General features: G+C 49.0%; 4 protein-coding genes across 4 annotated transcripts; 1 reads left to right on the forward strand and 3 right to left on the reverse strand.

Annotated features, from left to right (window-relative positions):
• Window positions 1-423: 423 nt before the first annotated feature.
• Window positions 424-2,222, reverse strand: BDQ94DRAFT_167700 (cytochrome P450; the record flags this gene model as incomplete). The annotated part of the gene is made up of 5 exons (XM_026770876.1): window positions 424-881; window positions 943-1,085; window positions 1,147-1,762; window positions 1,819-2,062; window positions 2,127-2,222. 5 exons carry the CDS (start codon window positions 2,220-2,222, stop codon window positions 424-426), a joined length of 1,557 nt encoding a protein of 518 aa, XP_026629088.1.
• Window positions 2,223-4,920: 2,698 nt separating this feature from the next.
• On the forward strand, window positions 4,921-5,993 carry BDQ94DRAFT_167701 (uncharacterized protein; the record flags this gene model as incomplete). Its single annotated transcript, XM_026770877.1, has 3 exons — window positions 4,921-5,051; window positions 5,101-5,388; window positions 5,441-5,993. 3 exons carry the CDS (start codon window positions 4,921-4,923, stop codon window positions 5,991-5,993), a joined length of 972 nt encoding a protein of 323 aa, XP_026629089.1.
• Window positions 5,994-6,949: 956 nt separating this feature from the next.
• On the reverse strand, window positions 6,950-10,979 carry BDQ94DRAFT_185249 (acetyl-CoA synthetase-like protein; the record flags this gene model as incomplete). The annotated part of the gene is made up of 4 exons (XM_026774835.1): window positions 6,950-7,106; window positions 7,813-8,087; window positions 8,147-10,621; window positions 10,698-10,979. The coding sequence occupies 4 exons, from the start codon at window positions 10,977-10,979 to the stop codon at window positions 6,950-6,952; spliced, it is 3,189 nt and encodes a 1,062-aa protein (XP_026629090.1).
• Window positions 10,980-11,649: 670 nt separating this feature from the next.
• Window positions 11,650-12,559, reverse strand: BDQ94DRAFT_167703 (serine hydrolase FSH; the record flags this gene model as incomplete). Its single annotated transcript, XM_026770878.1, has 2 exons — window positions 11,650-12,353; window positions 12,421-12,559. 2 exons carry the CDS (start codon window positions 12,557-12,559, stop codon window positions 11,650-11,652), a joined length of 843 nt encoding a protein of 280 aa, XP_026629091.1.
• Between the last annotated feature and the right edge of the window lie 297 nt (window positions 12,560-12,856).

Below are 12,856 nucleotides of genomic sequence, written 5' to 3' on the forward strand. Positions count from 1 at the left end.
TAGGTTCGTAAGTGGCCCTCTGATATAGCAGCACGCGAATAAGAAAAGAAGGTTACAAAGTAGGTGGTGCCTTGGTATTATGATAGTCACTAAAAGACCAGAGACTTATTGGTCTTTGAGTAAGAGGTAGAAAGATTAGGGGCCCAGCTAGCAGGCTGAATCTTACAGGCGCCCATATAAGATCCATCATCCGAAGCTGGGGCTCCAGGACTATCTCTGTGTGTGTAGAAGAAGTCCGAGTAACTCTCCGCAAGGTTCTCGAGCATGCTAGATGCGTAGGTAGGAATTCAAGCCTTACAGCCCGCTTTATCACGAAACTAGTCGTTCATTTACCAACTGCAAGAGCTCAGGGCTGCAGTAAGATATGTAGCGGATCGCCATGATGACAAAGTGTCCACTATACCAAGCCAACAAGACCACTGTCTACACCTCTCCATATCTTCGCATTCGAACCACACACCCTTCCCCACAAGAAACAACCAACGTAAGAACCTGCCTCTCGTCGCCGACTCCTTTCTGCATCCCACATCCCTCCACCTGCTCAATAACCTCGAATGTCTGCAGCAACCGCATAATGGTGTACCCGACCTCTAACAAGGCAAATTCGCGTCCCAGACAAACCCTTGGTCCCCCGTTGAATGGCAAATACCCCCAGCCTACATCCTTCAACGCATCGTTCTCCCAGCGCTCGGGTCGAAATTTATCTGCGTCGGCGCCATAGATATCTCTACGCCGGTGCATCGCGTAGACGCAGTATCCTACGGCCTCGCCTTTTCGGACGAGGATCGGTGCCGTGCCTGTTGGTCCGCCGCCTGTGGGGAGGGTTGTGGTTTTGGTGGCGGCGCGCGAGTTTACAGGGACGGAGGGGTAAAGGCGGAGGACTGGGAACTTAGTGAGGATCAGGGTAGTGCGATTGGTTTGGGTAATTCGAGGTTGAAATACCTTCTTTGATGACGAGGGAGAGATACGGAAGTGACTTGAATTGGATTATAGTAGGTGCCGGCGACCTAGGTCCAATCCCGACTGTATCACTGATTTCGGCCCGCAACTTGGAAAGGACGGGAGGATGCTGGACAAGTAGACGTCTTTATTTGTTTCAAGAGTCAGCTTACTCGAAAGAATAAATCTCGGTACATCGGTCCTTACAGAGTCCAAGTGAGGCAACAAGCCGTAGTGTCCCTCCCAGCTAACAGGATATTCAGGCACTGATCCCGAAGCACTTCCGGGTTCCGGGTTTCCTCCATCAAGGCATCAATGAAGATGTACGGATCTGTCTTGGTGCCCGGAGTCTTTCTTGTAGTCGAGTCCAAGGCCTTCTGTACAGCACGGTCCACAAATTCATGGCAAGTCTTACATGCTTCTCGAAAATCCCTTCCATCTAGAAGCCAGTAGAAGTCGCCCAATCGTCCGCGTTTGGCCAAGTACTCCTGTCCAAGATTGAAAGCGTTCGCGAAGTCCGATTCCTGGTTTCTGATGCCCTCTAATTGGAGAGACGGCAGGTGTTGCCCAAACAGTAGAAAGAGGGTAGTCTCGAACGTGAGGCGAAAGAAAAGCGGCTGTAGATCGACGGCGTTGTCATCAGAAATGCTGGATATGAGATTGTCTACGGCGCTGCGTATTTGCTCAAAGTTGGTGAACCTGTTCGTCATGAACTGTGGGCGTAGCCGCTCGCGTGAGTGCCGCCACTGTGCACCATCCTGAGTGAAGATTCCACTCCCCAACAAGGGGCAGAAAGTTGGGGGTCGCAGTCCGAGTCCAAAATCTGAAGTGTCATTTGTCAGTGGTAGCAAGAAGATCCGGCGTTCAAGGTCCACTGACCAGCATATTGAGTCGACAGAAGGGCTTGTATGTTCTGAGGGTCGATAGTGTCGACTCCTCGGGAGAAAAGGAGATTTTGCTCGAACGTTGTGCCAGACTCAGTAACGACACCGAGAAAGAATTTGAGAATTTGCTGCCTACGGTCATAGTGAAATGCTTGAACAAGTAGATCCAAGCCCAGCCAAGTAGAGTTCCATTGTCTTGGTGGTAAGCATCCATTTGCGGCAGCAACTTTGTTGTTTGCCTGGGATACGAGTTAGGGAACAATGAATCTAATGCGGACAGGGTTGCTGGACAACGACTCATACTCGTAGTTCTCGCTGCTGGGCAATGAATCTATAGGCGAGTGCGCATATCAATGTTCCCACAATAAGGCTGGGAGCCATTGAGTTGAGAAATGCCATGTCGCTTGCGTGAAAGTAATCTGAGTGAAAGTGCAGTATTCCAGAGAATCACGTACTGGGTATCCAAGCTCTGAAGTACTCATATATGACCTCCCCACCTACTCTGTGGTTGCATCAGTAAGATGACTCAGGGGTAGAGCGCGTACGCCTAGGCACTCAAGGTCGCACAAACCTGTACTAGTATGAGATGATGACTCCTGGCAGCACTACCATAAGAGAGAGAAGTGGGGTTGATGCTTGCTAGACAGGAAGTCCCAACATAGTTTCACCGTTCTTTATGAAAGGCCGCGGCCCGCCTGCCTTGCCATTGTGTTTACGCGAAACGTCAGTGGCTGATTTTCAGAGTCGAGAGTGTGGTACGCGCTTAAAGAACTCTCGCGAATGTCTCTGATCATACACATTGTGGCAAATTACAGCTGCTCAATATATTCGTTCGTACACAGACGGGCTCGGGAGAGCCGGGCATGAGCACTGCAGAGCAGGCCGTCTGGGCTAATATCGCAGCGGTAGTCTCCTCCCACCGCTTTGTGAAAGTGAGAACTAAGAAATTTTTCGGAATGACGTACTTGCTTCTGTAGACTACATCCAGGCCTGTCAGGGAGTTAACGACCAGACAATCCGGGCAAATCGAACACGTCGCTGGTATGGGCTTACCCAGTGGCTTGGACCGGGGTCGAGGCTTGGCCGCGAGCAAGCCCAACGCTCTGCAAATTTCAGCAGTGTGCTTGCTAAGTCAGGATGCTGGAAGGATGCGGAAATACTACAGTTGCCTGTGAAAAATTATACGCCCCGCGTCTTGGGATTTGACCATCCTTCAACGCGGCGGATAATCTTGGTGTTAGCACAGACCTACTGGAGTCAAGGGCGTGGAGACGAGGCTGCGCAATTGCAACAGACTGTCTTGCGGGCTTGTGTCGCTTCGTAAGGTCCCATTGCCCATGAGACTCTGATGGCGAAGGATCTTCTAGGCAGACAAGATGGCAGGAAGGGCGACACACCCATGCCAGATTGCTGCAACAATATGCCGTTGACGGGCTGATAAAGCCCAAGGGTACCTTGACGGGCATGAGCAGTCTCGGTCGTATCATGGCCAAGTTTTATGAGAACCTGGATGAAGCAAAGCCACTGTTCAAACGGGCTTTGCATGGACTGAGGAAGGTACTCGGGCCAACATAGCGAGGCCGAAACCATCCTACGCAGCAGATTTTTTATTGCAGAGCGCAATCTCGGTGACAGCCACATAGGGTCCCTTCTGGGGAAAAGTCATACTAGGAATAATCCTTATCAACCAATCTAAATTTTCCGAGGCTGGTTCAACACTTCTTGACGCGATGAAACGGCTACGGCATCTGGCTTCTTATAGGGGAGACTTTCATCCGGACCGACTCGGCGCGATGATTGTGCTTGCGAGAAGCTATAAGCTTCAGGGAAGTTTTGATGCGAGCATTCGAAACTGCGACGAGGCTATTGAGGGCTTGAAACAGATCAGTGTGACGCAATATTCGTTAGAGAGGAAGCTGCGGGCCCAGAAAGAAGAGACAATTGCAATGAGAGAACAGGAAGGCCACCTTTGAGCCCAATTATGCGCTTTCGCTAAAAATGGGTGAGCTCCTGTCGCAGAGGTTTCATGATTCTAAGATCTATGTCTCTCAACCATGAACCCTTGATTGGATCATTTGTATGGTAAAGACATTTAGTGCACTGCTTCTGTTTCGCAAACGTCGGCGGTAGGCTCGGAGTTTTGAATCTGACGCGGCTGTGATCCTACGCGCCTAACTCAGCCCTAGCCCTCAACCCCCTCCCAGCTACCAAGAATCCCCAGTAGAGAACCAGTAAACAGCTGTACCACAGCGAGTAGAATCCCATCTCGTGGCAGTTTCCTGTCATCTCAGGGATGAGCTCGATGCGTCTTTCCTATTGTACGCTGCTATTGATGCCGTACTCAAGCTTATATAAATAAAGACTTGGCGACATTTTGTCTAACTACTAAATCTGAATGTTTCTGCTAGCGACCGCAGTAATCAATGCCGAGTGACATCAGCAGTGTCCTGTGCATCAAACCCGAGGTCAACTGGCAATACCGAAGATAGATAATATGATGGGAAGAGACGAGCCTAATCTTGAAATGGCTCGTGAATACTAGGGTATAGCCCGGGCTCTTAGGTCCCACTGCTAGATTACCTAGCTCCGCGCCATAGCCCCCTAACAGTATGGACCTTCCTCGGCGCCTTGAGTACATATGCTACAACGCCAAACAAATAGAACATGTTCTTATACAGGAAATTTTGGCAGGTGTCAGGAATTTTTCAGACAATAGGCAGGTTTATGCTTGTTACGTGGCTTGCATTGCAGGCGCCTGCATTTACAGATCGTCGAGGAAAGGCGGGCCTCATAGGGGCCAAGCTTTGAAAGGAAAAGCTTGGTCAACAGATCGCCCCTGGCACTAAATGCAAAGAGGAATCGCCTCTGGGCTTTGAAATTACCCGGATCATATCTTCTGAGAAGCCACTATTGGCACACTAGTTCGTTCGTGACTGTGCCCTTCGGTGGTCCGGCGGCTGTTGTCGGAGAATATGACGCCGCAGGGGCCGCTCCACCATCTCAAGTGATGATATAATGGCTACATGGTAACCCGGCTACGAAGGTTTGATTTCGCATCAACCGATAGTATATTAGCCAAATGCGCAGGCCTGGGACTATGAAAGCTGTCCTGTGCAGCCTGGCCTTCGTGGTCGGAGTTGCGGCCAAGGATGATCCGGACTATGACCCATCCCTCAATTTTCGACCCAAGAATGTGACCCTCAGCATCCTCGATTACTGGGTTGGATCGTGAGTTTCTGGATGACACTGAGCTGTTGCGTTGACGCTGACTGCGCAGGTACTATAACGGTACCACAGACGTGAAATTATCGTTTTACACCGGGCTGGCTGCCAATTGGAGCCACCTGTGCCCCAATCTCATCAACACAACGGTTACCAAACAGTATAATAATTCCGTGCTGGGCCTTACAGAGCCCAGCTCCTATAATGTTGGCTATGACCCAGTGAATGCTTTCTTCACCATGTGGCCTCGCAACTTTAATTTCTCCACATTACCTGACCCAAGGTGGTCCTGGGAATCAATACAATATGACGCATCTTTGAAGTTCGCTTTGTTCTCATCTGAGTGAGTGATTCCACCCACCAAAATCAGAGACGTCTCGGCTGATAGTCCCTAGTCCTACATACTGGGTGGGGCCCAAGGTGTCTAACAACTTCAACTGGACACTCAATGCAACACAAGGCCCACCGTACAGTTTATCAAGTACCCTCACCGATTATGACCCGCTTGGGGGCTGGGCCTCCAACTTGGCCAGTTGCAACGGGAGTGACATCGTCGAGTGGACCTTTTACCCGACTCCCTGGGATATCATGGGGAATGGACTTTACCTGCCAGATGCGGTGCTTGATCTTCAGTTTGACGAGAAGACTGCTAACCTCTCGTTAAATGGCTACTTCATCGGCTATCAGGCAGTTAAGGTAGGTACAGAGACTCTTAGCACTGGGGTCCTCGTAGTAGGCAAGATGAAACTATCCTTCTTGGGCGTCTTGGATGCCTATCATTCAGATGTCCTGGCCAATAACACCGCTACGCCGACTTGGCTGCGCACTGTGGGATTCCAAAATAATTCTTTAAATGTTGGATACACTAGCACAGCAAGCAGTGTATCAAAGGGAAGAGCATTTCTTGCTACTATCACTGCTTTGACGGTGATGGTTGGGTTTGTCTAGACGAGGATTATCACTCTGGCAACTTCGTCGCGGTTATAAAGGCTCTTGAGCCTGCACAGCCAACTTCAGGATGATCACTCCGACGAGGAATGGATCTATCTCAATATGTAGTAACAAATATGCAGGAAATAAGCAAATATGAAGTTTGAAGCATCGAGTGTAGGTATCTGCTCCAGTGATACGGTTAGAGTGTGGTACATACAACAGTGTAGACCGATGAAGTGGTACTGAATATCTTGCTACTACTCGAGTGCTCCAGCTTAATACGGCTGCATGGGAGACAAGATGCTGCATGCGAATGCAACAAGTGATAAAGACTACAATATGTTGCTACTAGCCAATATAAAGATAATTAACGTATATTTTTGAACATACTTGCAGCAATAACTGCACAAGAGTATTAGCTAGATAGGAGCAAGTCATGACCCAGATTTAGGCCAGGATCACGTAGGCTCGAATTATAGAGAGACGATAATGAAGATATCAGATAGAGACTCCAACTACACTTTGTCTAAGTCATCGAAAAGGGCAATAGAGTAAGTTAATATACTCAGGTTCGAAAGATAACACTTAGACTCTAAGCCATGTATATTGCTTACTATTTATCTTTAGTAATTCTCTTGTAAGTTATCTGCGGCTTTGTATCAGTTCTTGTTCATTTATCCCAGCATGTCATAGGTGGCTCAGCTAACATTAGAGCCACACTCCTGCTTTGAAAAGTGGAGTATCTGTCTACTAGCTAGCATGTCATACAGTTGGTTCAACTGGTCAGACACTGTGAAATGACTTTCGGATTGAACGGGCCGTAAACCATAGCATTGGACCTTCCTATCCGAGATGAATGTGAGTTCAGTTGATACCTGGCTCTTCTTCATTCACTTTCTTATCTTCTTCCTCTGCTCCCCTCCGGCCAGCGGAAGTCCGAGGTCAATCTGAGCAACATCGGAGATAAGTGACTATTGCGTATTAGTCCAAGGGTCCGGGCTCTGGGGCCCCACTGCTAGACTGTCTAGCTCGGCGCCACAGCCCCTATTGATTTTCTCTGACCCCTTGGGGGTGAAATGAATACATTCGCCGTGGAGGCATTTTGTTGTATATAGAATTATAGTAGATCTCTTGTAAAACAGACAGTACGATATACTTGATACTGGGTGGAATGTCAGCCTGCATTTACGGATCGCCAAATAGAGGGAGGCTCATAGGAGTCAAACATGAAGGGTGAAAATGGGGTCAATGGATCCTTGCTGATACTAAAACACCAGAAAAGATCGCTTTAGCGCACTGGATTGCCCGGACAAACACCACTCCAGTAGACCACTATAGGTGGTCTGATTCGTCCCTGCTGTACTACTCAGTGGTCCCGACGGCTAATCATCGGGGAAAATGTTGATAGCGCATCACCATCGTTTCTACTCTATCGCTCACTTATTGAATTGCTGATTTTTGAAAGCCTGATCTATGATTATGTTATGCTGAGAAGCCTGCGTAGGTAAACACATCACCTGACCTCATGCCGTTGTTATCCTACGCTTTACCTTCCTCTATCATTGCTTTTAGACTTGACGCGCCGCCTGCATCACACCATCAACAACCCGATATTCCATGACATGTTGCTTTCGGGATCCGGCCCAATGAGAGAAGTATAGCCTCGGAATAATGCTAAACTCGCAGCTCAGGAATCCAGTCGCTCCACTGTCGCAACCACACTTTCATCAGCGATGCATCCACCGGACCCAACGCTCGCAAAGCTGCACTATGCTTCTGAGCATTGGTGGTGTCCGCAGGAGGACGTATCCAACCCTCAGATTCAGCTAGTGACGTGAAGAATCCTAGCAGCGATGCCGCAGGAATTTTCCGCTTGACCTCCTCGTTGAGATTCGGGTCAGATAGCCGGTTCGTGAGGTTTTTCACCCATACCCTGAGCGGAATAATCTTGGTGGAACAGGCTTGGCTGATAATCTGTGCCAATGGCTCCCAGTGACTAATATGTGGGTTTGTGATATGATAGACCTCTCCATGGTTCGACTCTGTGGAAGCTAGTCGACCACTATGTCTCCCGCAGCCGATTTGGACAATGCTCCGAGCAGCAACATCCTACAGAATTAGTACACTACAGATTTCCTAGGAACATATTCGGGAAGTGGCTCACATACAATGGGCACCCAATCCACTGGGATTGAACCAATACTGCCAGGCAGCTCTTTCATCGTCTGAGATGTTCGTACCAGTGCCGGAAACCAGTCTCGCGTCGTCCACATTCCTGCCTCAGCATCTGCAGGTCCTCCCAATTGACCAACACGATGAATAGCAATTGTCTGCTGAGTTTCCCTCGCGACGAGGTCACAGAGAACTTCTGCTGCGTATTTCGATTCTGCGTAGCCTTGACTCAGTACTGTTGACGGTCCATGCAGTGTTTCTGCAATGTGATCAGTTTCAGGCAGGATGGTAGAGCGACCACTAACGGCCGCGATGGAAGAAATGAAATGGAATGCTGCCTGACGTGCCGAGCCCTTGATTAGGTTGAGAAGCCGTCCCGTCCCTTCCAGTTGAGAACGGAAGCTGGACAATGGCAGATTGAAATTCACCATCCACGCATTATGGAATATGATATCTACTCGCTCCCGCAAGTAACTATATTCCTCTTCAGTTAGCCCAAGCCTTTCCTGGCTCAGGTCAGCCTGCCAGAATTTGACTCGAGAAGATTCCACGAGCCAGCCATCAGCTAACCGCTTTTCACGGAATTTAGCGAGCTGTCGGGTTTCCGCATCTGCCGAACGATTGAGGCAATATACTTGTGTGATGGTCGGATCCTGCAGCAGCTCCTCCAAGAGATAACTGCCAAGTTCGCCAGTCGAACCGGTCAGAAGGACCGTCTTTCCGCGGAGCTGAAGGCTCTGTGCCTGCTGCCAGATTGCGTGTGTCAATCGATGCTCTCGTGACCAAAAGCTCACTGCGTGTTTCTCGCCTTCCGCTCCAAGATGACCACCTAGTTGTCGAAACAGCGTACTTGCGAGGCGCTGGACCGTGGCTTGCTCATAGATGGCTGCACTAGTCCACAAGATAGATATTTGCTTGGTTTGACCCATGCGATCGGCCGCATCTTGCAGTACCTGGGCGAGTCGAACTACCTGAAGGGAATCCATCCCTAGAGTGACAATGTCCACATCTATATCCACAGTAATGCCACCCAAGATCCGAGAAACGGTCTCTTGTAGCCACTGCTCAATGCCTTCCATAGTCGACTCTTGCAATTTTTCCACGTCGCGGGTAGAGCCTTCGTACCCTGTTGCATCACTATATAATGCATTGATAACATCCTCATAGAGCTGAGCTGTTTCTCGCCGGCGAAGGGACCCCTTAGGGGCCAGCGCAAATGGCCGATCACGAGAGGCAATTGCGACACGATTATGATGGATTTGTCCGTGGGCAGGCAACAAGCCATTGGCATCCTTCATGAGGGGCTCCAGAGCCTGCTTCAGCCATTGTGGGGTCCATGTCTCCGGGAGCTCATCCCAATTAGGTTGAACCAGCAAAGTCACTTGGAATCGATCCTGGCCGAAAATGGCAGCGCGATGGACTAAGGAATGGGACTCAAGATGGTGCTCGGCATCAATAGGGTTGAGCTTTTCGCCGTTGCTTAGAACAATTATGTCATCTGCCCTCCCCTTTGACCGCCACAGGTGCGGTTTTGTTGGATGAGGTTCAAAAAGATCACCCGTTTGATATTCGCTAAGATGTGGAAAGGCGTGAAATATGCCATGATACCGACGGGACGAAGGTCGAGGGATGACCAACTCCCACAGTCCATCACCGACTTCCTCCATGCGATGTTCGAAGGCGGGATTCCATTCGAAGCATGCCCAATCCGCGGGGTCTTCACAGAGAAGTGTTGGTGTGTAACCGGTCTCACTGCTACCCATCAATGTCTGCAGGCGAAAATGGGATGAAATTGCGTTCCCCGTGGCGCTTGACAGTGGTGCGCCACCAAAGTTCACGGAAGACAAGCCCTGCAGCGCCTGTCGCCCCTTTTCAGACGACCAAAGATCCTGCAACGCAAATGGAGCGATTAAACACCATCGAGGTGGGTTGGGAGTCGCCATAATCCGTGAGAAGAGATCCGGGGTTAGAGGTCGATCTGGGGACAGCAAAAAAGGTGTCTCGTAAAATATGCATTCACAAACGCATACTATGCCAATAAAGTGGAATAATGGTCCGTGGCAGAATCGCATCTCACCTTTATGTCGCAGAAACAACTGGGCGGATTCACGACCCTGAGGCACGGGAAGAGTTTGCATCTGATCTATCGTTGCTAGATACCCATGGGTAAGAGTTACCGGTTTGGGGAGACCCGTAGTCCCCGAGCTGTGGATTATGATAGCTGGACGGTCTTCTATATCTGCGAAATTCTCTTGATGGGGATATGGTGTGACAGGAGATGCTGCAAAGACATCCCCAACGGGATCCATGCGCCATCGTTGTAACCCAAGATCAGAACAAGCGACTTCAACCTGGTCGACAACTTTCTTTAGCTGGGGTCGCTCGCTACCATCCACAAGCACTGAGCAGCTCGTTTTTAACAGCAAATGATGAAAGGCTGCCTGTGAGTTGCGAGTGGATAAAAGTAACGCCTAAGCCTATCAGTCAGAAACAAGCATCCATACTGTGAAACAGGCATCTCCAACTAGGAATGTGTGAAGGTCATACCGCATGGCCTGTTTTCATGCAAGCCAGCTCAAAAACCAAGTATCGCAAGTCAATCGTTCCGATATAGGCAAGAACCTGCTGCTTTCTTCCAGAAATCTTGCTGTCAATCCACCATGATACACGGTTCACAGCAGCAGACAGCTGCTGGAACGTTATACAACGCCATTCACAATCGGCATCCTGGGAGCTGGGGTGCAGACAGTACAAGCGATCAGGCTGATCCTTCGCTTGTTGATCTACCAGCTGAGTTAAAAGCCGTCCTGAACTATCAGCGGAGCCCATGTTGCTGTCTATACAATCCTCTGATGCTGCTAATGCGTTTTTTTTTTTTTTTTTTTTTTTTTTTTTTTTTTTTTTTATTATTTTTTTTTTGTTTTTTTTTTACCAGTGCGCTTTTTTTTTTTTTTTTCTTTTTTGCTGTTTTTTTTTTTTTTTTTTTTTTTTTTTTTTTTTTTTTTTTTTTTTTTGCAAAAGAGACGTTTTAGACTAATTTATATATTATACTACCCCACTCCATCATTCCGCAGGGAAAACCACAGATACGTGACTTACATCAACCGTGGTATAGACTCGATGATCGCCAAATTCAGATGGCTGCAGCCTTCATCCCTTGCAGTACGAGAAACGTTCTCGCTACACTCTGCAGATCTGCCCTATTCTGCAATTGCAGTGGAGATCCTGTAGACCTGCATATAGAAGGCATGTCTGACGTCAAGGACTTTCCTTTCTCGACTTCTTGCGACTTGCTCCAGCCGTCTATAACAGGCAACGCTGACATAGCATACATGTACGCAAGCTGGTGTCACTAGGGCAACTTTTAAAGGGGCGAACGCTAACTCCGTGATAACTACGACGAGAACTTATAGGATTACGTCACGATAAGCACAGTGCAATCGCATCTCGATTACCTTTATGCGAATACCAGGCGGCAGATAGTTGGGTGAACGATGCATTAGAGTAATGGTAATTGGCTCTTCGCCACAACCCATTCCACGGCAGAAAGCATTTGCTTTAACTCTGGCCCTGATCGTGGGATGTCATGACCAGCCGAATGTATGATTGGCCTCCGAGTATTCGAGTCACAAAGACACTCGACGAGGAGGCCACAATCGTCCAGACCTGGCACATCGTTCTTTCCACGCAGGTGGAGAGAAGGAATTGATATACGTGTCGGTACTACATCTGGGTGCAGGGCACATGGGATAAGCTCAAGCGGGCGGTCGAGGAAGAAAGGCACCGATTCGCGTGTTATAGAGTGGGCTCCCTTGATGACTTTAACCAAACTCTCGGTCACAGAGCGAACCGGCTCCGGAAGCTGTGCAATCTCTTTATCCTTTCCGGAGCGGAGGCGTTGCTGGTCCGCTGACGAGAGAGTTCCGAGTACAGACCGACAATAAGCTTCATCCGCGGCGCACGGAATCGTGGGCGAATAGAAGATTGCGAAACGAAATGGTGGGGGCTCATCTGGGTATGCCGTTTTGTGCTCGAGCAGGAACGAAACCGAGATTGCAGCTCCTTGACTGAACCCCAAAACTCCGTCAAAAGGGCCATGCTCATCAATAGCCTCTTCGATCAAGGCATGGGCAGCATCGATTGACCCTGCGTCAAACGACCGCGTCCAGCAGTAGTATGGAGGTGGAAAAGTGCTCCCAATATCTATATTCGGTTGATGAAGCTGATGTTTAGCAACAATTGATTTGCGATAAATGACTGACAAACATACCTGGAGCAGGCGGACATTCAACTTCAGCTGAGAGAAAATGAAACTCCCAGCTTGGGTCAGCATCTCGCATCAACCCCGAAAGTTGATATCGCAGAATATTAGGCCCCGTGCCGTAGCCATGTAGGCAAAGGATTTTCATTCTGATTGCTGCTTTTGGTGCGGTATTTCACCAGTAGAAGATGCGATTGGACACGGTTGGACAGGCCAGCAAGGCTGTTTCGAATCGCATCACTTTGCTCACCCTACCAATGGATTTTATAGGGCTCCAAGACACTCGTGTCGGGCTTCATGGCCAAGCAACCAGTACCATGGCAGAAATAATCATACTTTGTAAGTTAATTGCCTAACAAGGATGTCCTTGCGGAGGCTGACGTTCTCTATGATGTGGGTATCGAGGTCAGCAGATAGATGCCTGATCTAGTTTCATGGGAAGTAT

Source organism: Aspergillus welwitschiae (genome assembly GCF_003344945.1).
Source record: "Aspergillus welwitschiae strain CBS 139.54b unplaced genomic scaffold BDQ94scaffold_7, whole genome shotgun sequence".
Lineage (NCBI taxonomy): Eukaryota > Fungi > Ascomycota > Eurotiomycetes > Eurotiales > Aspergillaceae > Aspergillus > Aspergillus welwitschiae.